Source organism: Dicentrarchus labrax, unplaced genomic scaffold (assembly GCF_905237075.1).
Source record: "Dicentrarchus labrax unplaced genomic scaffold, dlabrax2021, whole genome shotgun sequence".
NCBI lineage: Eukaryota > Metazoa > Chordata > Actinopteri > Moronidae > Dicentrarchus > Dicentrarchus labrax.
Window position 1 is genome coordinate 25,253,975 of NW_026136719.1, and position 27,938 is coordinate 25,281,912.

Consider the following 27,938-nt stretch of genomic DNA (forward strand, 5'->3'; position numbering starts at 1 on the left):
AAATACTGTTTGTTTTTCTTACCAAACATTGTATTGCTCATTCTATGTCTAAAGAGATTCAGAAAACTGTAAGAACTAGACAAGTTAAGAACTTAATCTTGTGCCTTAAAATCAAATACTTCTATGCCTTCAGGGAAATAGTTTTCCTATCAACAACAGCTTCTGGATAGTTGTAGTTATCCTACAGCTCAGTTTGATCTCCTTTATCTTCACTGTGACAAAGGCCAGTCAGGTAGAACAGTTCTGGATGTGTCTGGCGGTCCCTAGACTTCCGGAGGGAAGATGGTATGAGTTAAAAAGTGCAGGGAGGGCAAATTGGGATTCAGTGTAAATGTACAAAGGTAAACTTCAATAAGGCAGCATGGGGACTAGTCCTGCTCTTTTATCATTTATTGGCCAGTGCTTTCACAGCCTGCTGGGAGTTGTCCCACTTATTCCACCATACACACCCTGCCACGTAGGTGAACCCTCCTAATATGGGATAGGCCCCTGCCTTTCCTGCAGCCTGCTGCCTGATCTGATATCAGGCCAGTGGAAAGGTTTGCTCGCATTTTCACTCCAACTACATTTCCCAGAAGGTCTTACTCTTGGCTATACTGAACCCGAGGGCACGTTGATAGAGAAAGGTCCTCAAATCTGATTCGGAAATAAGTGGAAAAACATGAGGAATGAATCAGCCTTTGTGCCCGTTCATATTTCATCTCCTAACACGTCAACTGTAGCATGCTGTCCTATTTTGAAGTCGAGTTGCAAGAGAATTTTTAAGAAGTAGAGGCATTCAAATGTCTCCAAGTCAATTTCATCCTCCTTTTCCTCCAGTCAGTCATGGATTGTCGCTCCCTTACCATCGTGGGTAATTTGTTTCCTCATGTTTACAACATCAGACATGGCTTTTGATTATGCATTTTGTGTTTGGAAATGAACTCATCATTTCAGCTGTAGATGGCATTGAACTGAGCCCTTTGCCTGGTGAAATGGACCTAAATGTTGAGCCCTTTTGATTGCTCTACAAAGTGACTGACTCCGTTTGACCTTTGGGAGGAGGAGTGAATATTGTCATGTTGTAAAGCGCACATCCAAATCTCCTTTTCTTTTTCAGTCCCGTCTTGATAGGCCTGAGTTTGCCTTTGTTGTGTGGTATTCCACTGACACTCTCACCCTGGATTAAAATCTTAATTAACTTGAGTGTCAGTCTGCCTTCCTATAGTTGAAAAGGAAAAGAAGGGGAGACTAAGGAGGAGAGGGAATTGTGGTACATGGGATCATGGGATGCTCGCCAGTCTACTGCAGGGGGCACCGTTAGTGTGGCTGGAACTGCTGCTATGTCTCTGTCTGCTGTGTCCCTCCCCCTCTCAGCTGACTCTGTCTCTCAGTTTGTTTCTGCCTGTCTCTGTGATGAGCCCTCATAAAGCAGAGGTTAGGGTATGGAAGAGGCTTTGGTAAGACACAGGACATCTCTCTCAGGGTGTGACCTCATGTTGTGAGACTGACATGGCCTCATAATAAAAATGTCCTGCCGTTATACTTGGAGCGTGGATAGAGAGAGTGACTGTGAATGTTAGCCATCAGTTGTTGCCACGGCCGCGGGCTCTGGCTAGTCGACGTGGTCTGATCGTGTGGGTCACCTTCGTAACAGAAATGACACGCCTGATCAAAGGCTGGCCATTTGCCGCTGGGATGCTTCAGTCTTTGCGCCCAGCTGTGCCCGCCTGCTTGTCTGACCTTGGCCTTGCATCATGAGGGTTTGTGTGGCAAATAATGGGTAATCTGGCCCCAGCTAGTGCTCCTTTGGTGTCCCCTTCATCCCTCGTTTCATCTTGGCATTCTGTTTCACAAGGCTATATGAGCTCCCATCCTTTCCAGGGAGCCCTGATGAGGCTGTGTAAGTACGGCTGATCGGAGGATGGACATTCATCTCAGAGGTGGCCAAGATGGGCGGTGGGTGGTGCTGGGGTTGGAGGCAGAGTGGTTGAGAAAATTATATCACTGTCAATCATAAACTGTTAATGACAAAATGACAGCTTGACTCAGCCTGGCCAACAGTTTCCCATTCTCTCTCTCTACTTCTGTAGAGGAGATGCATGAAGGACTTTGCCTGATGGGGGCACTGTGCTGGGCTCTTATGCTGGGTTTTCTTTACAGTAGCCATCTGCCCATGACGGCTGGATCTGCCATTAGACATTAACGATGTCACTGCCACTATGACAACTCTCACACCAGTTGCCTTTATCTCAGCAGCTTTGTTTCTTTGTCAGTGTGAAATGCCATTTGAATTCCAAATGGAGCATAAACAACCCATAATCTGAGTACAGAGAATAGTGTTTTTTTCTGCCCTAGTATGATAGAGCTTTTATGTGCTGAAGCTATTCTATCAGCTTCCTATGAAAGTTCCAGTGTTTTTTTTCCCTTTAAGCCCTCAGCAAGTGATCCAATGGGCCTCCCACTGCAAATGGCAAATGTCTCTTCCCATGTAAAGCGCTCATAGCTCTTTATTGAGGACCATTGCACTGGCAGTATCTTTCAGCCAAACATCAGCGTTACCATTCAAATGCTGAAATTAATTCTGCAGCCAGGGTAAAAAGGTGAACAGTCATAACAGTAAACTCTCTCTCGCTCTACTCTCCCTCTCTATTTTCCCCTTTTATATAGCCAGGAGCAGTGTTTTTCCTTTCCTTTTTTTTTGCAGGCGAGAATGTCTTTGCATCTGAAATGTGCATTAATGCACCGCTAAGGTCAACTCGGCTCATTTAAAAAACAAAGCATTCAGTGAGTTGTAGGTCCACGGGTCTGCTGGCACACAGGAAAGATTTATTGTCTGCCCTGTGCTTGTGCTGCCGCTCCTCGTTACCAGCCAACTCTGACCCCGTCTTGCCGACACCGCAGAGACGCTTAATCTCCACGGACAACTTCTGTATGAATACATTTTAGTCAATGTGGAGCGCCACGGTGCCCGGACTAGTGCCCTGGCATGGGTTGACAGCACACACTGCCGGGAGGGTTGGGTAAGAGAGGGACAGAGGGAGAAGGAGAGACATCTGCTCTGGTCACCCACCCTGCTATGCCCTATTGTACCGGGACCCGTTGCATCCCTGTGGTTTACTCTACTCTTTTCCTGTATGCATGAGTGTGTGTTGTTGGAGAGGAGTGGATATGGGAGGTGGGATGGAGCGCTTGCGGGGAGTAAGGGGATGCTTTGCCATATGGCCGATTCCCTGCTTGGTTTGAGAGAGAGGAGCAAAGAGATTGTAGGCACTAGAGACAAGCAGATAAAGCACTGGGTTTTTTTTACGAGCCATTTAATCTTCCATTGATCCAGAATCTTTTCCTTAAATTTTTGTGAAAAACTATTGTTGCAAGATGATCTGACTTGATTCCAATGCAATCCAACTTCTTTTCACAGAAAAACTTGACATTATCCTGCCACATTTCAATATGTAACAATATGAGCTACTGCAAGGCCCTTGCAATGAAATTAAACTAATCGGTAAACAATTGAAACAAGCTCAATGGGAAAATAACCAGCAATATTATTCTTTTATGATGGCTGCCCAGTTAAATTGAATTGTTAATAGGATGATTTTTTGCAGTGTGGGCACGAGAGGAAAGCAGAGGGTGGGAGCCACAAAAAGACCTTTTATCTTGCCATCTCCCCCTCTCTTTAAGAACGTGCCTGGAAGATGTAATGCATACCAAAACTCTGCCTCTCTATGTAGGCCAACAGCAGGGCAATGGAGCTTTGAGAAAGGGGACTCAGTAGATTTGAACTTTTTAAACATACGGATGTTGTGTTATACTGGACAGGAACGAAACCAGCACACAGAGACTCAAATTCACCTGATAGTTTTTACTATTTTACCAGGCAGCTTGTTTTTTACAACAGAGAAACCTACAAATAATGGATGATGACTGGCCAAAGTAGTTGATTGACAACACAAACTAACCATTCACAGTCAAAATTTACAATCACTTGCTTGGCTGCTTGTGACTTTCCTACCCTGTCTGAGGCATTTTAGTGGTGTTTGTTAAATGTCATTCATCTTCCCCCAATCCTACAATGCTTGAGGTAATGTTTTTAACTTGTGAGGAACGTGAGGAAGAAACAAAGAGAGGTAGATGGTCTGTGATGAAGGAATGACTTCCAACCTAACAAGGGTTTCAGGAGGACTCTCTTGGTCTACAGTGCATTACCCTGTAAGATAACACTCTGGCAAAATCAGACAGTACTCCCACAATAACGGGCCGGGTTTAAAAGACGATGGACTCTGCTAAGGCAAATTATAAACTTAATTCAGTGGTACTTGTAGTTCGCAGCATCAACTCTTTTAGCAGTCATATGTCAGCAGAGCAGAAAGATTTCTTTACTCATAATGACATTAGGCAGCTTAGCTTAAAATGGTTTGGGCTTTGCATCATAATTACTGTGCACCAAAAGCAGAGCAAGACACCAAAGCAGCCATTTCTGTTGCTCATGCTGTATGATGTTTAGTATTTAGGGTCAAAGTAAGTGTTTTTCAGTGACATATTTCATCATTTGAATCAACTTAACTAGAAGTTACAGGGCAGGGATAAAAGTATCTTTAAGAACTCATTGGATTTCAAAATAGTTATGATCAGCTTTTAGGAGCGGCAGAAAATCAACTGCCTCTTCATTTGAAAATTTCAGCATCCCCAACGAGATGATGAGGTTGTTAAAGGACTCGTTCTCTGTTGATGTTGGTGGGGAATTTGCTGTGACAGCAAAGCAGCTGATTTCTTTACTTGATGAGGCTCACGACTTTAAATAATTGACATTCAGTCATCAGATAACTTAAATCAGTCACTGCAGCTGCAGCAGGGTCTGAACAGTTCTGGATCAATGAAATCAGCAAAGAGACATTTTCACATACAGGGAGGCGTGCAGTCTTAATCTTAATGTTTTCCTGAACTTAAAAAACTAGCAGTTGCTCCTCACTCATTAGGCTTCGTCTACATCAGTGTCTGTACAATTTGCTGAAACTGATATCCTTGTAAAAGCCAAACTTTAATTCAAATGTATTCACTGATTCATCTGATTTTTATCATTCAAGGGCAACGCATGACACTATTTTGTAATCAAAATTGTGTTCAGTGCCTCATGAAATTAACAGTCTTGTCCGATTTATGTGTTCTTTTACAATTATATTATATCAGTTATTTAAAAAATATACACCAAGAGAAGGTCAAGAGAAGGACCAGATTGTCAAATAAACATTTTAGGCATATTGATGATCCACTTACACAGACTGACTCACTAGCTCTTAGAGGATCTCCAAATAATTTAAGCATTCCAACATCATGAAATGTAACATTTGATGTCACTGTGCACTGATAATATTCCGACTGTGGAAGGATCATAGTGAAGGACAGACACACAAGGGATACTTTCTTTTTCTGAGGTGAGAAAAGAGACAAGGAGATTCAGTTGGGAGAGTCACAAAAAAGAGACAAGGAGAAAGACGGAGACATTCAAAGAGAGAGAAGCCAATGATGCTGCTCATGCATTGGCATCGCCACGCCCACTGAGCAGCCTGAGGCTCTGGAGTGAAGGAAGGATTTCATCTGTTTTATCTCCTCTGTCTTCTTTTTTTAGGTTACACGGAGCACGTCCCTTTTTTCCCTTTTCCCTGCTTCAGTGAGGCAAAGATCTTAATCGCCCCTGACCGTAATCTACCAGAGTGGAACGCTTTTCTTCAATAGACAAAAAAGGAGCTTATAGATGCTGCACCCTGCAAGGGTATAACATCACAGGGTTATCCTCTGGCAAAAGGGGAAGGATGTGTAGTGTGTGTTTTGCGTGTGCTCCTATTGCTGTGAATTCCACAGTAGACAGTGAACAGCGACAGGCATAAGGAAAGAGAGAGAAAAGGGGGGAATAATGTCACAACTTCATCAACTCCTTTTTTTCTTATTTTGTCTTCATAGAGTATGACTTATAGAGAACCTGTTCATTTTTATTCCCCCCTTGTTGTGTGTACTTTGGGAGGAATCAATTAGTTGTGTGCACACCCACGATCATCAGCAATCATTCCCTTTTAGTAATGGTGAGCTGGTGCTAAAAGGCCAGTCACAGACAGATGCAGAGTTATCTCAGCCACTCACAGCAGCAGGTCTATATGCTGTGATACAATGGGCAACTGTATTAGCAACCAGAAAAAGTTGTGGATATTCTTAAAGGACGATTTTGTTGGCATTACTTCAGGCAATACTAATGGATGACAGTGCTGCTGTACGCATCTGAATCTCTACCTCTAAAAGCCAAATATTTGTTTTGTTTTAATCTCCTTGCAGTCTGATGGGTTGACATATGACAGTTTAGAGCGTTTGAAAAGTCAACTTATTTCTTTACAGTTGACAATTTAGTATTTTTCTCTTCTGGCGTCTGAATCGTCCTTATGTGGAAAAAACATCCATCTGGTGCTTGGAGCAGACTAAAACTGACACTATATGTTATTTGCAAAGAGAACTGCAATCATAGAGAGATCGTTTTTGTTGCCTCAGCCAATCCCCCTTAAAGTTTCACTCTCTCTGTGTCTGGTACTGTGTGTCCTCCCTTCTCTCTTTTTTTTCTCTTTTCCGCTATTATTCTACTTTCGACATGCCTCGTTTTTTTTTTTTTTCATTCCTCTCTTTCTCTCTGTCGTCTCATTTTATTCCCGTCGCCTTTGTCACTTTCTCCTTCTCTGTCGTGGTCTTTTCTTGTTCTTTTGTTTCGTTGTCACTTCCTCTCTCTGCAGCGTTTTTTTGTCATTTATTTCTTGGTTCTTGTCTTTTTTGTACAACGTCATAGAAACACACACACACACACACACACACACACACACACACACACTTACACACACAAATACAGACATAAATAAATCCCCTTTCTGTGAAGTCCCTGAAGTCAGAGAGAGAATATGATTTCCAAAATCCACAAAAAAGTCACTTGCACAGAATATTCATAGTGCATTATTTCACTTGAAAAGTAACACTCGCCCACCTAGCCTAGAGCTGAAAGCTGGCACATCTAACTTTCCAAGGATTCATCTGAGGTTTAGGCACAGCGTTTAGGCAGAGGTGTACATAATATGTGGCTCTGGTGGCTCTGTGAAGGGGGGGTTCTTACATGGTGAGGAGAGAATTTGATCCTAAGAGCTTTGTGTAATCCCTATCTCAGTATACATATTGTCTCTTTACTGGGGCTCTTCAGTCTGCCGGCCTCTCCCAAATTCTAACGGTGACTAAGCAGTGGATAATTCAGAGTGGATCTTTTTGGTATAGCCACCAATATTAGAATTTGGAGGTTATTTAACGTATGGCATAAGTGTGTACCTGTGTAAGGGCACAGGTGTGTGTTTGTACCTATCTTGAGACAAATTTCTTTTTGTGTTTGTTACATAGCAATAAATTGTTTTCATATTTTTTTTCGGTTAATGCCGAATCGGAAACCGCATACACCGACTGACAAGCCTCACTGAGAGACTTCCTTGTTAAGCGCTTGTGTTGTCCATGTCTCTGTGAACAGAGTGGATTGGCAAATTGGATAGAATCTTATCAGGCGTAAATAATGGCAGCTATCTGTAAATAGCGTTGGAGCAGGGGAGCAACAGATGCTGCTCCTGGTGAAGGAGAAAAGCCTGCTCTCCTCCACTGAGCCTGCTCCCCGCATGCTGCCACTCACGTATTTGGCTCCCATTTACACTGATCTATATTAATTCCTTGGAAAAAAAAAGGATGAATAAGGAAGTTGATTAAGGAAATGAAAATCTATTATGCTGAGCTGAAGCTCAATGTGTTCCAGTCTGTTTCACACTCTGGGATTTTTAAACCTTAATGGCTATCCAGTTAGTCACAGATCAGCGAAGCAAAGCCGGGATACAATGTTTATTTATCCATCTACTTATTCTTTTTTAAACATTTAACCCATCTCCCTTAAGACTGTAGACTTATCAGCTCCTGGCTATTGAAAGAAAAACACTAAAGTAATGACAACTTTTGACAATAAATATCTTACCTGTAAATATTGTCTCTCTAAGCTTGTACCCTGTCTCGAATTCTGCATGAGTACAGTCAACAAAAACTCAGTAGGCTACAGTAGCTTGATGAAATGTACCTGGCATTTATCAATAGCTGGAATGAAAGCTAACGCCTTCTCGTGTCCACCGAGGCTTGTATCCTCCCATTGATTTCTGGCCAGGCATTTGCTCACCCCAGCCAAGGTCCAAATGCAATTTAAGTGTTGTGTGGGGACGCATTTCTAGCATAGAACCTGACATGGTGTGGTCAATAGCCCCAGGCAGTGAATGAGCTCTCAAGTGGTATATAGCAACAGCGAGACGTATTTCCTCTTCCAGCTCACCTCACGCCTCCTCGTCAAATTAAACAATAGAGGCTGGAGGGCTTTCTGCAGGCCTTCAGCATGCTTTCACCCTTCCATCTCTAAGAGGACAAGGCAGGCCAACGACAAACACCGCTGCTCACACATGCAGGGGGAAAAAAAACACTTCAATTATTCCATTTAAAATGGCATCAGCTCTCGACCCTCTACTTCAGGAAATTAAATTTCAAAATGGACCACAGTTGTGGCAGCAAAACAAAAGCGCTTGATGATTAAGGGTGGATTTTAATAATGCCAGATTTTATACACAGGTCTGCAGAAATGAATGTAATAATTTCCAGGTCTTGAAAGGTTAGTGAATTGAACAAAAAGCCTGAAAAAGTACAGAGCACAAACTTTTTCTGTGATATTATCTCATATATTTAATAGAGTTATTGAAGTCACTGTCATATTATAATATCTTCTGATGTTTTGTTGTTGTCTATGATAAGATGTCGTAGTGTGATATGACTTGTATAACAGCCGAGATGTCCCAACAGCTTAGAAGGATTTTGGCCACTGATGTTAATACCAAACGTATGCCAACATAAGCTGCTAATAACATATGCAGGGTTGAAGAGTAACACAAAGCACATAGACATGTGTGACATGTGGGTAAGACAGGCACGAAGGCCGTCACCAGCCTTAGCATCCAACCCCTCAGCTGGGAGAATAATTGCCCCGGGAAGCTGATGGACTGTCAGGAGTCACATGAGCTTGTTTCCTCTGTTCTCCTCTTTTCTTCCCCTTTCGCCTGGTGACACAGACAGACACTACGGAAGCACCTTGTGTTCCCCATGCATGGAGATAAACTGCATATTGCATTCTGTTTCAAGTGTTACAAATCTCTTGCAATAATATAGTAAAAGATGTATTATTCATTGCTTCTACAGTGACTGAGGGGTGGGATGAAATATGCATATGGCACGTGCGCAATTTCCAAAAGCCAACGTCGGGCGACGTGTGACGGGTGATCAACATCACATCGTGTCTCTGGTGTCATCAAAAGCCAGAGAGGGGAGATTAGTTGAGTGAGGACAACATGGGCAGATATAGGGCCACTTCATGGTGGGCACAATGACTGCGATATTTGGAGAGAGAGGGATGCTGGTGTAAATAAGCATAAATTTTCAATCTACTGTATGATGAGAATCCATTTGTGGTCCCCAGGTGTGACAAACAAAAGGTTTGGATGCGTTTGTTCCAGATCTGTCTAAATGGTTTTGCTTTATTTCCCATTGAGATAGGGTGCACAGGGAGTGTGGGATTGGGGTGCTGGGGGTGCCAACCAAGTAATTTTGCTGCCTACACTCTGCAGAGGGTATAATTGCAGACCTTAAAAATACCCATTCTGCTCTGGCACGTGTGAAAAGCTTGGGGGCCAGGGGGTGGAGGGGTGGTAGTCGGTCATGTGGGTACACGAACATGTGGTGTGTGTGTGTGTGTATGCATGTGTGGGACAAGCATGAATACACATTAGAATGAGATGTTCAGAACACATGTGCATGAGTACTGCCATATATTATTGTAGAAGAGTAGAAGGAAAAAAATGCCTCCATTGTTTCATTCCAAGAAACCTCATCACGAGAGAGTATATTTATGAGGTAGCGTAAAAATTCACTATATTTTTGGGAACATATTCTATTTTATGTTGGTGATTTCCAAGTGTTTTCCTATTGGCCTGGGGGTCTGTGTGAATGAGTAATAGACAGAGTAATGGCTTCATCCTCGCCCAGCTAAATTTGTTTTTCTTCCTCCTGCCTTGCAAATACAAAAAAACTGCCAAAAAAATGATAAATAACAGCTACCCAATTACTCTGGCATCACCGTATTCAGGAATTTATGTTTACATTATCAAGATGTACCACTGCTCTGCATGACAACACCTTGCCACAGAAACAAATGGCATTTACATGTCCTCTGGGTGGTAGCTAGGTGCAGGTTCCTATTCATTTAGCCAGTTTGCCTCCTGAAGTAATGGGAGGCCCTGACCTAGAGCCTCTCTGTCAGCCCATTAGTGAGCGTGGAGAGCATTGCATCGGCGCCTCTGCTGTTCTGCCACTCACAAACACCCCCTAGAATCAACACAAACAAACCCAGAACGCTGCCCCTCCTGCTCTCTCTCTCTCTCTCTCTCTCCCCCTCTCTCTTTCTCTCTCTCTCTCTCTCTCACACACACACACACACACACACACACACACACACACACACACACACACGCCAGGCAAAATGAAGCTGGGGCATTGATTTTATAATGATGCCCTGGCTGCTTCCAGCCATGGAGGAATTGAAGCTGGCTGAGCTGAGCTCTTGGTGTGTGGAGAGTTTTTTGGATGGAAGCCCTGCTGGTTGCTGGGACTAGTCCGGTAGAGAGGCTAGGCTACAGACGTGTGCAGTCGGTGGATCCAGAGCATGTAGAACATGGAGAGGCAGCCGTGCCCAACTTTACAGAAGCACCCGGAGCCAAGCGTCCCTCCTCAGCACACACAGACCTGCAACTGCCAATCAAAGCAGCCTCGGGCGCTGCCACTGCCTTGTGCGCATAAATTAGCATGTATTTGCATAAGAATCCACTCGTTTAGCAGACCCACTTGGCTCTCCCCCCAAATGGCATTTTCTTGCTTCCCCCCTCCCTCTATCTCTCACTTTTCCTCTCCTTATCCTTTTACAAGCACCGATAAGAGCTAGAAAATGGTGTGTTAACCCTTTTTATACCAAACCTCTCTTGACACAAATTACATGTGTGCATGCATGATTGAATGTGTGCATAGCTTGTTTGTTGTGGGTTTGCAAATGAGCCAAATGAGCCAACAAATGAATCAAAAAACAAACAAACAAACATAGGTGCACACACATTCTTTTTCTGAAAATTGCTCTGCAGTTTTCTGTGTTTACTCAGAGAATCTTCTGTTGTTGGAGGAAAGGTTCTATCTTCAGCCATTACCAAACATCTTTAAAATGTCTTGCACTTCAAAGTTGCACAGAAGCTTATGTGTCACATAGCATTCACCAACACGGCTGCATTATTCAGCGACAACTTTAAAGCCTTGTTTCACACGGTTCAGCCTCAATAGCCCACTGAGAGCAGCGGTGCATGCATACCCTTCTAAATTAAAGCTTAGAAGACAGGAAAATGCAGTTACTGGTCAGCAATGGTTACAAGGAAGCTGAGCGAGACGAGGGAAGACAATGAGATGACATTAATCTTTCACCATAACCAGTCAATCAGGACACCACACAGCAGGCCTGGCAGGGATTAATAAGTAAAGAACAGAGAGAGCTACCCATTGCCCTCAGCACAAGTTTTGGGATGCAGTAATTGGCTAGGTTTGTGCCTTCAGAGTCAACTTGAAGCCACACACGAGCCTAATGAAGGTTTCTCTGACTTTGTTGTACTTTTCTCGCCTATTCTGCTTACTTTTAGCGTGGACTGCGGTTCTCGGTTCTCATCTGGTAAATTATTGAACGTGGTCTTTGGTCTGTAAAGCTGGCTAGGATTGTTAAGTTCTTTGCTCCCAGCTATACTCCACAGGTGATTAGTTACCATGGATGTATTAAACAATGGATGAGTTTTTCAAAAATGGTGCCCCATTCATTCTAATGAAACCTGCCTGCCAAGCACATACAGTACACTGAAAAAGTTAATGTTGCTTCCCACTTCTGTGCCCATAATGCATGTGCAATGGTGTATTTCTTTGGCTCTGTGTGGCGAACGACTCGTTCTCATGACTTGCAAAAAAATATCTTGATACCACAGCACTGTCGCTGTCTTTTATACAAGTAACCTGTAGATACTGTTGCAGCAAGCAAAAGGGACACAATAGACATTAACTTGAAACTTGAAATGAGTGTAAACAGTGTTTGCATATGGAAGCTAAATTGTGCCTACGACCTAGACACTTCTGCCTCATTTTAGTCAACCGCACAAACACATCCAAGGCTTGATTGGGTGGTAATTTCTTTCACCTCCCACATATACACACAGGTACATATTTGTGACTCTTGTCTGACTTATGAGGCAGAAGTTATATAATGGTAAACATGTGCATCTCTGTGGGAGGTGGCATTAATTACACACAAATACACATTCACATGTTAGAAAACATGAGTTAGATGTGTGCTCAGGTGTCAATCTATGTGATCGGTGACACAATATAGAGGGTGTCTTGCACCAGATACTACAGTATCTATATAACAGTTGTGTGGAAGCACATGTGACTCCTGCTTGACAACATGAAGACCATAGTCACACACTCTGTAAGTGTGTCTTGTCTGTTCTGAATCACAGACACAAACATGTGGAAACAGGCATGTATATGTATGATTAAAAGGTTACGTGTGCATATAGCAGCATGAAAGTTAAGACTAGGTGTGTGTGTGTGTGTGTGTGTGTGTGTGTGTGTGTGTGTTTGTGTGTGTGTGTTTACATGCCTGTGCATATGTGTTGGTGTGTGATAATCAAAAAGTAATAACATCCACTTTTAAGTTAGGCATGTTTATTCCTTGAGGACAACAACTGGCAAATTTTAGCTCTGTCCGTGCATTTGTGTGTGTATGTGTGTGTTTGTGTTTTAATTTTACGTCCAAACAGCAGCTAAAACCCTGGGAGGTCGTGCAGTCGCTCAGGGGGCCTCTCTCCCTTCCCATGCTCCCTGCTGGTCCAGGCAAACGGCTGAGCTCCCTGTCACTATCTCCAACCTGTGTTTCCTTGCTTTCCTCATATCTAATATGAGTCACACACACTCAAAGAAAATACACACACCCAAAGGGCTTAGGCTGCCCTGTCTCATCCCATTTCCTTACTGCCTTTGATCCCCAACCTTCCCAAAAATAAATTTCCCCCCTTGCAGTGTTAACTTCCTGCCATGCTATTTAAGCTTCCTTGTCTGCCTGGAGCGACCACAGCTTTGGCACTGGCTGCTTCTGTCTCCTAATGACAGCAGTGTAAGAAGAACAGACTGGGGGGGGGAGTCGGACAACAGGAGCAGGACAAAAGGCCCTGAGGTGCACCACAAGATAAGGATGGCTCATTACTGTAGAGGAAGGGTTAATGTTCACAAACGGCTCTGAAGGGCCCCTCCCCAAATGCTGCTGCTTGTTATGAGAGCTAATGATGTCAGCAGAGGGCCCTGCTTGTTGATTAGCCTAAATACAGGACTAATAGAAGTGCGTGAGCGTAATTAATGACTGAAGGGAAGCCTAACGAAGATGAGAACACACCACTGTGGTGGGTGTTCCTGGGTTAAGCATGTCCCTGGACAACATGGCAGGGCACCTTATCAGCTGGCCACGCTATCCCCATGCCATCCCATGCCATGCCCTGCCATGCCATGCCACGACACCCACTCCAGCACCCAGACAGGCCAGCCTTTGTGGCCAGGCCTAATTAGCTGTCACAGCAGGTGGAGCAGGGACCAGGGAGACTCTGTGGTCTGCTCTCTGACAGCACAGGTCCCCGCAGAGCTCCCCCAGACACTGACCGCACAGGAACAATGTGTGTATGTGTGTGTGATGGGGCTCTCAGTGCACGTACGCATGCATGCATCCATGTCTGTCTTTCTGTGTGTGTTTGTGTGGGAATTTTTGTGTGCTTGAGTTTGACACAAGACAATGAGAGTTAAAAAAAAGACAGGATGTGATGGTGAAGGGTATATCAGGATGCAGTGTACACATACTCCCTCACAGACAAGCAAAAAGAAGCTAATTTTATTGCAAATGTGGGTAGGAAAAGGTACAGTGTAGGCGTCTGCATGAGTGTGTGTCTGTGTTTGGAAAAGTTTAATTACATTTCAAGTTTTGCCTGTCGCTGCAGCTTTAGACAGAGATAGTCAGCCTTCACCTTAGCTATCCAAGACACTATACTAGAACCCATCAGAATGATATACAAAATAAAACAACACAAGAGAACAGAATATCATATAATTTCTTTGTAATTCTGACATTATGAAGCAAGAATAAAGGATACAGTTTATGAATACTGCAAATACAGGAGATAAGTCTGTCAGAAAGCATAACAAACATATTCAAGAGAAAACTGCAAAAACACACAACTACAGTGTCATTCTTACTGACAAATTTACAGTTTGAAGCATATGTGTGTGTGATTTATAGTGCAAAAATCTAAATTAGACGTAGTACATACCATAGATACCCAAGACACTGAATACAGAAAAAGTAAATAATTTTAGGTGCAAAGATGTTTTCTCTGGGCAGATATGTGGCCATAAACAATCATTCTGCCTTCCTCTCCCTTAATAGCGGCCCATTTACACGCGTCCTCTGAATTGTCAGACCCATGTCACCTCCTTCCCAGCACAATACATTACTTAGTGTATTTCCCTCCAACCCCCTGCTGCGTTTGTCCCTCTTATGTTACTTTGTGCATGTGTATGCAGGGAAGATACAGGGCATTTTGATGCTTCCTTCTGTTTGCTAAGGCCTGTGTAAGCTGCAGTAATACTTCTTTACTGATAGCTCCACTCACACACTCACACACAGCCTTACAGACACACACACTCACACACACACACACACACACACACACACACACACACACACACACACACACACACAGCCTTACACACACACACACACACACACACACACACACACACACACACACACACACACACACACACTGCAGCTCTATACACTCCCCTGGTTTAATCTATTACCATTTTTATGTGGCTCAAATATTCAGGCCGTGTTAACCAATGCATCATTATGAGGCGTATAACTGCAAAAGCCAAAGGATTTATAGGCTTAAATAAATTATGTGATACGATAGTGCAAGTTTTATGAGTTGCAACTTTGCAAATATTCTTTTAAATAATAATAATAAAAGAAAAATATCCTGTTGTTGGAAGTTGTGAGAAAATGATTCCCCTATCCCTACTGTTAAGTCCACCTCTAAATGCACATCTATCTCAAGCTATTCATACTATATCTATTCTTTACATCTCACACACATTTTATGAATTGATGGGTTCATTTGTGGCATTTTGGCATCATGGTTTTTTTCCACCTTGCATTGCTAGTACTATCATTGTCGTACTTGTGTTCACTTAATGTATCTCAAATCATTTCTGTTGAGCATACGCATGCACAGCGATGGCTAATGTTACACCCAAGTGCACACAACAACATACACAATGATGTATTGTGCATTTGCAATGTAATATGTTTTACACATGGTCACTATACATCACCTCTGATGTTCTGTGAGTAGGTCTATTTGATCCCATTTGGCAGATGGATCCAATTGTCCGGGCTGATATTGGGCTGTGACAGAAAGCAATCTAATGGCAGGCTCATTGATGATGATGAGTTCTGTTCCATTGCACTGAGATCCAGTCCAATTTCAAAAGCAAATTCAGCCATTCATCTTCCAAATAATTGTGGCACTTTATCAATTGCTCCCAGTCTTTTATCTATCACTTCGATTGATGTGATCATTTTCACAAACAGCTTTCTGTGCTAACGGCGTCTTGGAACACACTTGCAGGGCTGCAGTGTGCTTGTGTGTGTGTGTGTGTGTGTGCTAGTATGTGTCTAAAGGCATCTCTCCACAAGTTTGCAAGAATGTGCATGTGTATGAATGCAATTGAGCAAGTGTGCATTAGTGTGTATATCTCCATGTGCTTGGTTATCCACATGCCTGCATTTATGTGCGTAATAACAGTCTCCTATTGCTCATTACAACAATACATCTTCTGCTCCATTATTATTATTATTTTATTTCTGTGTTTGTTCTGCTGTGTGTATTTATGAGACCATTTAACTGTGATAGTGTCGTAGTAGTGTTTGATGAACATCTTCATGCTTGTGTCTTCCATTACTATCAGCAGCCAGTGAATGTTTGTTTGTGGGCAGGTTTATGAATCCATTGCTCATTTGTGTGTCTAGTCTCATGCATGATGTATGTGTAATAATGTATGTACATCGTATTAACAGCAGCCTGAGATTTTATTTTAAAAGCAGTGGTACTGACCAAAAGACAAGCTTGACTTTCACAAACATAGATATGTCTATTGGAGATATGTAATGCTGCTTTTTAAAATGTTATAACTTCTAAATAATTATGGCACCTGTTTGACTTGCTTTACGAGGATACCTCCTGGGTCTGATATTTTAAGGCAATTTGCACATGCTTCTGCTAGAAAGAAGAGAGCTGTCAGTGTGGTGACAGTATGTGTACATTATTACCCAAACACTACCTACGCAGTGTGTGCCTGATACTCGTACAATGCTTGTACATTTACTGCAAGTCAGTTCTTGCTGTGATCTTACTGGGAACTTCGTTAAGATCATAGGGGGTTGATCTGATCTAAAGTGATATTAGGCACAGGCTGTCAGACAGCTTAATGTGTTTATGTATATTTTTATTTGTATGTGAATGTATGTACCATTGTGATGGTAAAAGCAAGTATGTGTCAGTGTATATCTGTGTTTGTGTGTGTGTGTGTGTTTGTGTGTGTGTGTGTGTGTGTGTGTGTGTGTGGTGATGGTAATGTGCTAGAGGATTGTGATGGCTAGTGTATCAGGTAGTGTAATTTTATAATTCTTACCAGGTATTGTAACTCTCTGAAATTACAGTTGTTTACAAGTTGTTTTTTTCATTAGTGTCTTTTAATTAGTGAATATATTCAAAAATGCATCTCAATTTAAAACACTTTACTATTTAAAACACTACTTTACAATTAAATTAAGCACTTGGACAAACTCATCCACCCCTGATCACAATGTACAGTCACCAAATGTGAAAACACTGTTAACTTTTCTCAATATGTATACAACAAAAACAGTGATAAATGGGTGAATCTGACCCAAGATTAACTTTGTATAAAAAATATGCTGTTTAAGGACCAGTCATTAGCCTTTGGGTACATTACACAAACAAATACAGTTTTGTTTACATTTATTTTTCTCACCAAAATGTGTTGACTGTGTGTATCCTAAAGGCCAAACAAACATGTTAAATGCATTTCCTACTTCATGAAACCTTTTGAAATTTTCTATTTATTTACACTGCAGTGATTTTGTTCTGCTCCCGGGTGAAATAATACATTTTATAGCACAGTGGTAGAACAGAAGCTAACCTGGAAGTGGGGATGGATATTCTGTAAGCATAATGATAATTAAAAATAATGATAATTTAATAAACAAATATACTGATCAGAGGCTCTCTCCTCTAAGGCTGTCCCCATACTGACCCCCCCACACATCCACAATGACATTCCCCCGACTGCCTGTTTGCTATATGCCCCTCTTTGAATTTGTGCATTTTTGCAGGCCATTGTGATGTGTGATGTGTGTGTGTGTGTATGTGTGTGTGTGTGTGTGTGTGTGTGTGATCTCGGCCTGTGCTCAATTGTTGGATGCTGTCATTGCCTATAGCAGAGCGAGTCCAGCTCCATTCTCCCCATTGCTCTGTGCTCTGTGATTGCTCACCGCTGACTCCTCTCATCAGCACTGTGGTGTGTACGGGCTGAAGCGCCAACCCGGCCGCCAGGTATACGAGAGGAGCAGAGCAGGATACACACTCATAAATCTGACAGATGCATGGTGTGTCATTACCTTCCGCTTATTATTATTCTCCCACTCCTCTTTATACTGTGAGCCACTTTAGCTGTTTTCCCGGCCCAGCTCAGAAACATTTGTACTGTGGCCTTGCGGTGTGATAGATGCTCCTGGAAAGGTACCAGGTTATTGTTGCCATTCCTGCTCTGGCTTTTTGTTTGTGCACAGGGCTCGAATCTGGGCATTTAACCTTCTGTGTTTCGGCGTATGCATTGGCAGCGGTGTGTGTATACTATTATCAACTTTGCTTGCACAGATCTCATGTACACACATGTTCACTTTCTGAAATAGTAATAATAGAATCTTCCCATAGATAATATAGCTCAACATACATGTCATTTTGAATACTACTTCACAAAGGTACAGATATGCTATATACATTTAGAGCATTCTATATATTCTACATATATTTATATATAGAATATATATATATATATATATCACCATTCAATCCTCTTCTCTTTCACTACCTTACACTTGTTCCTTTTCCCTTCCTTATTCCACCACTTCTTTCACTATTCTCCTTTTCAAATGCACAAATATGTACCACACACACACACACACACACACACACACACACACACACACACACACACACACACACACACTGGCCCAGCATAGTGTCCCTGCGGCCCAGAGAAAGAGAGAGAGACAGGGAGAGAGCGAAGCAGTCGCCTCACAAGAGCAGACCTCATAAAACTCCCTGTCACTTTGACTAATTTGTTAGTCTTGTCTCACTGTGTCGAATCGTCACCCCCCTCTTCCCCCTGATGCACCTCTACCCCGATTCCCCCTGTCCTTCTTTCCACCCCCCTCCCCTCCCCATCGACGGGAAGAGGAGGGAGGGAGATAGGGAGGAAAAAAGGGGGCAATAAATGTAATATAGTGCGCCGGCCATTGGTTGCAGTGATCTACACAGCAATCCATCTACAGTCAGAGGAAGAACAGAGGCTTTATGGAGCAGAGGATAACATGATGGCTCGATTGCTCATCCACTTTCTGTCTCTGTCTACCTCTGTCCCACCTCGACAGAAGGCCTGCTGGGCACCGGTAGAGTAAAAATAAAAAAGGAAGAGAGAATAGGGATATTATGAATGCAGGCTGGGCTACAGTCCCCAAGACTAAATTGGGTTTGACTGGGCCAAGCAGGGTTGGGCTGTATAGATTGGTTCAGATGTTCAGCTGGGACTCTCAGAGGACCAAAGAGCCAATACCGGATTCATAGAGATAAATTAAAAGCCAAAATCCTGCTCCAGGGGGAATCAATTGCCAGGTAATTATGGAGAATGGGACAGAGATTACTGAGACAAAACACAAACACAGAGATGTTCCCCTATGATGCTGCAGCATCACACCAGGGAATACTGTTTTTTTTGTCTACTGCTGCCCCCTCCCCTTCCCAAACCGACCCTGAGTACCTAGTCTTTAAATAGGAGTTCAGGCTCAGAGCTAAAAATAGGCCGCATTTCACCGTCAGCCACCCTCTGCTGAGCTGTCAGCGCCCCTTCTCCCTCTTCTTCACAGTGAGGCAGACACAGCCTTCCTTCATGTGTTTTTCGAGGGAGACAGGCAGTGTGTGATCCCCCCAGCTCTAACCCATCTCCTCCAACACACGGCAGGCCGAACCTCTCCTGACTCACTGGCCTCACAGGGAGGCTGCTGTGAACTCACACACCAATTTCAGAGAAAGACTCATTCCCGCTGTGCTGGCCCTGTTTCTCTTCCACACAGAAATGAGGGGCAGGATGTCCTGACGTGTGAGCGATGGGTGATGGAAGCAGTTATTTGGGCTGGTACAGTACAGGCTGTGCAGGATCTGGGAGGTTGCAAGCCAGTGGGATTGGCCAACAGTGAGATAATTGTATTTCAAAATGCTGTGTTTTTTTTATTTTTGAAAAAATAATAATGACAGAGGTCAGGACACTTAGTGTAGTTGTACAGTGGTCAAAGTTGAGGCTCTTAGCATCCTCATAAGTCCTCTTTGAGTGACTTTTCTTTGTCTCAACCATCACCACCTGCTCTTTGTTGGCTCTTTAAGAAAAGTCAGTCTGCATTAAACATCTTTAATTGAGCTTAAAAGGCTGTAAATGGCATCAACAGCTCCAATGAATTCAAACGGCAGAATGATAATTAGATGCATCAAACAATGGATGGCTTATCAAGAGAATGGTACCTGATGACTTGAAAACGAAACAGTATCAGATTTTTGAGATGTAATGAGAGGAGGTGAAATGAAACAACAGCAAAGAGAAATTAATTAAACTGGTATCATTATTAGTTTTTGCACTTATTTGTTTGTTATTTGTTTGTAACATTTCACTGTGAAAAGGTCATAGCTGCGGAATAAATGTGTCCAGTTAGTTTATCTTTTATGAAAAATTGTTTACATGTATACATCATAAAACCCACCAATCGCTGGGTTTCACTGGAACAATAGCAGCAGTGCCTCTATTTCAACAGAGAGAAACGGAAACTAGTTCTGTATGCTATGTTTAAATGCAGTTCAAATTGCAACAGAGCTTCATCTGTAGCTGTAATGAACATCATGGAGTGGTGTAACTCTTTCGGTTAAAATATTACAGTGGTGAGTCAGGACACAAGTTAATTGTTTCGGGGGAAAAAAATCATATTTCTGCTGCTCTCTAGGGGAAGTCATGTAAACAGCATTATTTTGTTGTAATTGTGAGTTTATGCAGGCTCAAACAGAGTAATGCTCATTCACAGTTTTGGCAGTAGTGGCTTTGTTGTTGCATATAGATGCAGCCAAAACTAAATGAGTTTAACTTTATTCATTTCCTAAGCAGAGAAAACTAAAAGCAATCCAAATGACAATATCCTGTAACTTTTTTTTACTTTTATTTGACTACTTTTACTGTACATATGGTTAAATTGAATCAAAGTCTCTTTTACAGTAAAACAATGCATTGTTACATTGATGATATGCATGTCCACAAACGTAAATTCATCTTAGAGGTACCAACCGGTCAACAATCTTCCCTTAATTTGGTGAGCCATATTATTCATGTGCCACTGTAATTAAAACAGCTGTTTCAAAGTTATGAGATGAGTAATGTGACTGGCTGAGAAGGTAATAATTCATCACCACACCCCCCTATTAATATCCCACTTCACCCAACTCACCTTTCAAGCGTGAATGCGGCACTTGCGTGGATTGTTGTAAATGTATAATTAAAGCAGGACCCAATATGACAAAGCTAGCAAGTTAAACCATCATTTGGAAATATCTTTCATTTTGTATTGTATGCATTTAGTTTGCTGCCTTTTTCAGAGTGCCTTGACATTTTTTGCACGAGCAGCACTCAAAGAGCTTGTTGTGGATTTAGCCCAGTGCTCACTTTACCAAATATCTACACAGAAGACATCGGTATTATCTTTTTATCACCTGTATTTAGTTCTGTCTGATGCATACATTATTACAGCAGATACAGTTAAGTAATCATAGTTGTTTAACATGTCCCTAAAATGGGTAGATGAGTAGAAGAAGATAAAATAGAAGGTAACAACTGACATTGAGTTACAAAAATAAATGCATTTAAATTCATTCATATATATTCGGATCACTTAAAAATTCATCTTCACACTGGATAATGCTAGGAATCTAAAAAGAAAATAAGTGTAAGAGATACAACCAGAGAGACTCAACATTGGATGAACTGCTCACATTTTTCTTATGGTTCTGAGAGAACATTTTTCTGTATTTAATTGAGTGTCTGGTAGATAGCATTTCTCCTTGCTTGCTTGTGAGCAGTGGTATTCACAAAGCATGGTCAAACACGGTCAAAGGCCAGCAGTGTCCTTGTCTCTCTTTCTCTCCACTGCACTGTTATCAATCAGACAGACTAGCCAAAGATAGATGACTGAAATGTGTGTTGATACAAACACACACGCACATACACTCTGAAACGTACACACAGTCCTCTCCTGGAAAATGTAAGCAAGTTCCTCTCTTCCACGCTGTTGGTTTCCCACCCCTCCGTGACTTCAGCCGACTTTTATTCATCATAACAGAATGAAAAGTATAGATTTGCCTCTGGAGATTAGAACAAAGTAAAAAGTGAATGTATAGACATAAAGGAAATAGAGCATGAGGGAGGGGGGAATATGGAGAGGAAAAAAAGTGAGTGAAAGAAGGAGGGAGACAGAAAAAGGGAGAGAAGAGGAGAAAGAGAGATGGCCTCTCTAAGTGCAGCAGCACACAGGCACAGAGCTGTGAGTTCCCAGGCAAGACAGCATGAGCTGCCTATTTGTCAGCATTGATCAACCCATTACGGGGCTGTGGTGGGAAGCATATTGGTTTTGGAGGCCAAAGGGGCAGAGAGAGACAAAGATAAAGCAAGACGGGGGGGTGTTGAACTCCTTTCAGCCTCGGCAGCCACACGTCTGTAGGTTGAAAAAGCCTGTAGTCTTCCTCTCCAATGTCTATGCAGTTCATTTTGCAGGGCCCAACGGGAAGGTAGTAGATGTCATTTGTCTTACAGCATCTCTGGAGGCTGCACTGTATGTGTTATCTTAGCTTTCTGCCGCTGCAATGCTAACAAGAAGCTAGCTAGCTCCTCAGACAGACAGAATGTCACTTGTCTTCTTCCTTAGAGTGAGTGTGTGTGTGTGTGTGTGTGTGTGTGTGTGTGTGTGTGAATTTGTGTGTGTGTGTGTGTGTGTGTGTGTGTGTGTGTGCAAAGGGTGGGTGGTGGGTTGGGGGTGGGTCCTGGCCCTAGGGGAAAGCAGGCTGCCTCTTCGCCCAGCCTCTGATGAATTCATATAATTAACTCTGCCTTGATCTGTTGGCTAATCCTGCACTCAGTAATAAGGGATTAAAATGTCACCTAAGCCACCTGCTGTTATTGAGCCCCTAGACTTTTTGTGCCTCTGTGTGTGTATGTGTGACAGTGGGAGAGAGAGAGAGAAGAAGAGAGAAAAAGAGCGAGTGAGAGAGAAGGGGATAAAAGTAAAGTAAAGTCAACGATTTCTGTACTAGAAACATTTTCTCTGTTTGCACAAGAAAAATTTATGTAGAGTAAAACTATAAAGTAGCTAAAAGAAGTAGACGTCTTAACTACTGCCATCTTCATGTGAGCGCTACTCACAACTCCATAGTTTGGCATGAAGCTGAACTCCATAATTTGGCAGGAAGCTGGAGCAGAAGTTGCAGCAGACTCGCTCTGAAAACTCATTGTCACAGTCACTAAAAAGGGACATGAAAGTGGGACATGCTGGAAGGTGGGAGTTGAGAAATCTTTTTTCCTCCCCTATCACTATGACCTCCTTGGACCAAGTAAAGAAAAAAAGAAGAAAGAAAGGAGTGCCAATTGGTTGGCTAACAGCCCGCAGACCAACGGCCAGCTTTCCTTGACTGCCTGCCGGCCACCTCCGCTCGGTTGCCTAGCAACCCCAAGTGTACTTTTGGGTTGTCTAATGACTCTTGTTGCTGCAGTGGCTCAGGGGCTACTAATGAAGCCTCCTGACCAATCGCTGCTGTTTAAGACCTGGAAGCTGACTGATCACTGGACAGGGATCTTGGGACTTCAGGCTACCCTAAACCTCTTATGTGAGACAAATTCTGGCCCCAACTCGAGCTGCTGTAAAAAGACACACACCTACAATATGTACACAGAGCATACCTTAACTTACTGCTTACAATGCTCCAACTGACCTTAATTCTCCCCACTGCACACTCACATACATCAGTGCTTCACCCTACCTGAACTTTACCTCAGACTCACAAGTAAACCTATTCAGTGCAATATGGATGGCTGTTATCCAGCCAGAAAGAGTAGAATGGTTGGTTTAAGACCCTACAAAGGTGAAAATAATGATGCTAAGGGCCCCTTTAGCCCTTGATCCACACTATAAACACAAACCAAACCACCAGGACTCTATGTGTACTCCATTCTCCCAGAGCCAAAGTAAGCCAGCCCCCAACACAGTAAGGACTGTAGCTCAAACATCTGGAATCACAATTGAATTTTAATTTATCACCTCTGCTTTACTTTTAATGTAATCTAATAACTGTTAAAGGACACATAATATCTGTGAGAATCATGCTGCTAGCATTCGCATGATGTTTATCCAGAGTGACTAACAGTGAGTCAACAGGTCAGTGTCTTTCTCAGTGATGCTTCAACTCATCAAACACTGACAGAGTATAACATGACCTTTAAGGATGGTCATTGTAACCGTAAGGCAGCATCCCCCAACATACTATAATATGAAAGGAAATTTGTGAAGAAGGTATAATTCCAGTTAGTGCTGACTTACAGTATTTGTTTGTTATTGTCTGCAAAGTCAAACACTATCAATGTTTTGCACCTTAAGAAGAACAACAGATGATGCTTATTTGTACCTTTGCCTTTGTTTTTCCATATTTGGAGACAAAGTTACAGTTATCATTTACATCTGGAGATAAGTGTGTGCCCAGGTCTATTTGTATGAGTGTGACTGCCCCTGTGTCTATGTATCTGTGTGTGTGTGTGCACGGCTTCCTTTGCTTGTCTTTGTGATGCAGCTCATCTCTCTAAGCTTTGTTCCAGTGTCACAGCATATTGCTAGATGAGTACATTACGTCCCCAGGGTGTCGCCATGTATACGCTTGTCTATACATGTCCAGCAGTCTTAGGTCTATATTTGGCCGTGGTCAACTGCTGTCAAGTGCTGTGTTGCCTGAGGGCCCAACACCCACTGTGCTGCCCTAGCTGACTGATCTGAGGGGGCAGTACCATGTGCCATTCACTGGTACTCACATGTTGGACCTGTCCGCATGGCCTAGTTAGAAAGATAAGCCCACTGCCGATTGAAGCCAGAAAAACACCATGCCAAATATAAAACACAATGCCAAATATGACATGCGTGGGTAGCCTCAATAAGCAAGGGTCTTCAAGGGTGGCTCTTAACACCCACCCTTTTCACAGAGTAAAGAGGGGATATTATTCCTGTTTCAGAGAAGGCACAAGATCGAGTGTTTTTCTGTTTTCATATTCAAACTCCAGGGAGTGCGAAAAAATGAAACCATAGACAGGGGAGCAAAAAGAACCAGGGGAATTTTTATTCACGGCAGGCAGTTTTTAAAAGGGTTTTTTTATGTTAGCTTGGCAACATTTTGCTTTCACCTCACTATAGAATGGATCTTCAAAGGTTGTTTATCGATTCCCGACTGTTAACCTTTCACAAGCTGTTTCACAGCTACGCTGTTCGGTGGCTCTCAATAGCTTCCAGGAGGAGGAGGCTGGGGCAGGGTGGGGTTGTATGTCCAGACCAGTGGCATATTGGCTATGAGTTGCAAAAGGGGTTTCTGGGTAGAGAGGTGAGATGGAGAAGGAAGGGATGGAGGCAGAAAAAGAGGGATTGCTAAGGGTCAGGGATGAGCAGGATATAGCTGGTGACTAGGAGTCTGGAGCCAGGAGGGGACAGGAAGAGCAAGGGCCAGCCTGAAAGGACCTCTCCCTGTGGGGCTGGGAGTGGCTGATGTAATGGCATTAATCTCCAAGTGCCATCTGACACCCAGTGTGGCTCCGTCATTGAAAAGTGCTAATTCTGCTGAACTGTGAGGGGAATTCAGGCATCTCTAGAGGCAGTGCCCTGGATTAATTAAACACGCTGGCATGGAGCACTGCACAGATTTATCTCTTTTACGGCATCGTCACTGTTTGATTTTTGCGTTTAGCTCTCAGAACAGGACAAACTCTGGACATTAACGCCAGGAACACTGCCACATTTCACTTGTTCTCTTCCCAGTTCACATATTGTAGCGGTTGCTCCTATCATTTTGTGCTAACCTGGGATTTCCCTTCTCTCTCTTTCCTTCTCTCCCTCTACTTCTCTCTCTCTCTCCAGATGAACCGGCCCATCCAGGTGAAGCCAGCCGACAGCGAAGGACGAGGAGGTAATTAACCTTCTCCTGGTCTCTGTTGCACACCCCCCTTAAAAAACACACACAAACACACAAATACACTGGTACAGCACACACGCAATCCTTAATATTCTGCTCTCACTTGAGACACACTGGGAGTTAGTAGAGTAGTCCGTAATATAGGTCACTTGCTTCTATTGACTTCCCATCTGTGCCAGCAGAGGGGCTGTCTCAGGTTCACAGTCACTGGGAGTGGTTCAAAGACAAGACAGATAGACATGGAGTGAAAGAGAGAGAAATTAAAGAGAGAGAGAGATAACTGAAAAGAATGGGAAGATCTCCATCCCTTGATCACCATAGAGTGTAGTAAAGTTTGGTTACAGATAAGAGGCAGGGGAATACACCCCAAACACAAACGGATAGGCACAAACACACAAACTTATGGACACCACAGAGCTATTACTTTTGGTCATTTAGTAGCCGCTACATGAAGGGAAGAGATAATATAAGTCTCTGAAAGTAGAACATATCATGATTTAAGGAGTTTGGAATATGTTTGTTTTGGTCGAGCAATCAGAGCATCACTTCCCTAAAATCATAGTTAAACCACCTAAAAGTTATTTGAGTCATATTCAGTGTGATTCAATGCGTTTCTGACTTTCTATAAATTAGATGAGCTCATTTGTATTAAAAGAATATTTTTTTAGTAAAGTAAACCCACCTATTTAAAGCAAATGTGCAATTCTGCATTGACTTTGTACTGTTTCTCTTGCGCAGTCTCCTCCCACCATCTTTAGTCTGACTGACATGGTGATTGACTAGATTATTCTGGAGCCATTTGTGACTAACATCAGTGAGGTTAATGCAGATTAAGCCAGTTAAAGATTTACATGGATGGAATTGGATCTAATTGGACCGGTCTGTGTCTGCCCTGTGCTTGCATTTCAGAGTGGTGATTTAGACTGCCTAGGTCAGATTAGACTGAGCCACTTCACTGATTTATGTGGTCAAGTGTGAATCAGATGGCCCATTGCTATTGCCACACACACCCCCATGTAGATCTTATTTTTGTCATGGCGGCACTTTAATTAACGGCCATCTAAAAACAGGCAAAGTCTGACCGACAAGGCTTGGGCGAGAGCCAATCGGCATTCTCACCAAGATAAATTGGATCTCTGGGCTTAAGAGGGGAGGATAGATGGGTCCCAATATCAATTACTACCCTTTTTCAGCAGAAAGAGAAGGGAGATGAACAGGCAGTGTGAATGAAATACAGAGGGCTCTTAGGCTGGCACAGCCCCTGCTAGTCTGTCAGATGAACTTTCTATATGGGAGGACAGGATAGGACACAGCACAGAATGAAATAAGACCAAGCAGACAGGCCCCAACAGAGATATTGAGCGTTAATGGCAACAGGAAGTCAGCAGACAGGCCAGGGAAGTAAACCACAGTCGCTGCTGACAATGAAATGAGATTTACTATGAAGGCCTGTGGTTAAAGGAAAATAGACAGCCCAGTGAGGGCTGACTAAAGGAGAGAAAGTGGCGAGGGATTCATCTGTGGAAGGTTGTGGACCAGTCAGGTACACTAGTCCCAGTGGGGCCTCTAGATTGTCAAACCCACGGCTGAACTGGGACATTTGCACCTCTAGAATGGAATCACATTTATCACTACCAAGACATCAGCAATTATCTGTCATGGGAACTTGTACAGGGGTCTTGATTATGTGCCTGTGCAGGCAATAGGGCCCATTACTCCATTTGGAGACTCCAGTAGCCCCTCTTTTGTTCACAGTGTCCCTGAGAGACATCCTCTCTCTGGGGATATGGGAGTGTCAGGAGGAATAAGACCAGAGCTCAGAAAATGACTAGGGGGGCTCGGTGCCACAAAATCCTGCCGCTCGGCTGCCATTGTGGATCACAGAGCTGATTCTCTGGCTGTCTATTACAATGACTCATGTCTTATTTTATTTTTTCCTTGGATTATCAAGAAAGAATGGAGCATGGGAGGGGAGCTTCACAGCCTTTAAATCTATTTCTGTTCCCTGAATCAGCTGACCTCTTCCCCACAAACTCCACATTTATCTGATGTGCTTAACTTCACTTTTTTTCTACCCAATTC

The 27,938-nt window shown here is 42.9% G+C and overlaps 1 protein-coding gene across 12 annotated transcripts in view; it reads left to right on the plus strand.

The window, feature by feature from the left end:
* celf6 (CUGBP Elav-like family member 6) overlaps positions 1-27,938 on the plus strand; it is a 136,074-nt gene that overhangs the window by 60,904 nt on the left and 47,232 nt on the right. For all 12 annotated transcript variants that reach the window (XM_051380278.1, XM_051380285.1, XM_051380284.1 and 9 more), the window contains exon 3: positions 25,802-25,850. In XM_051380278.1, coding sequence (XP_051236238.1) covers positions 25,802-25,850 — 49 coding nt within the window. The remainder of the gene's footprint in view (positions 1-25,801; positions 25,851-27,938) is intronic.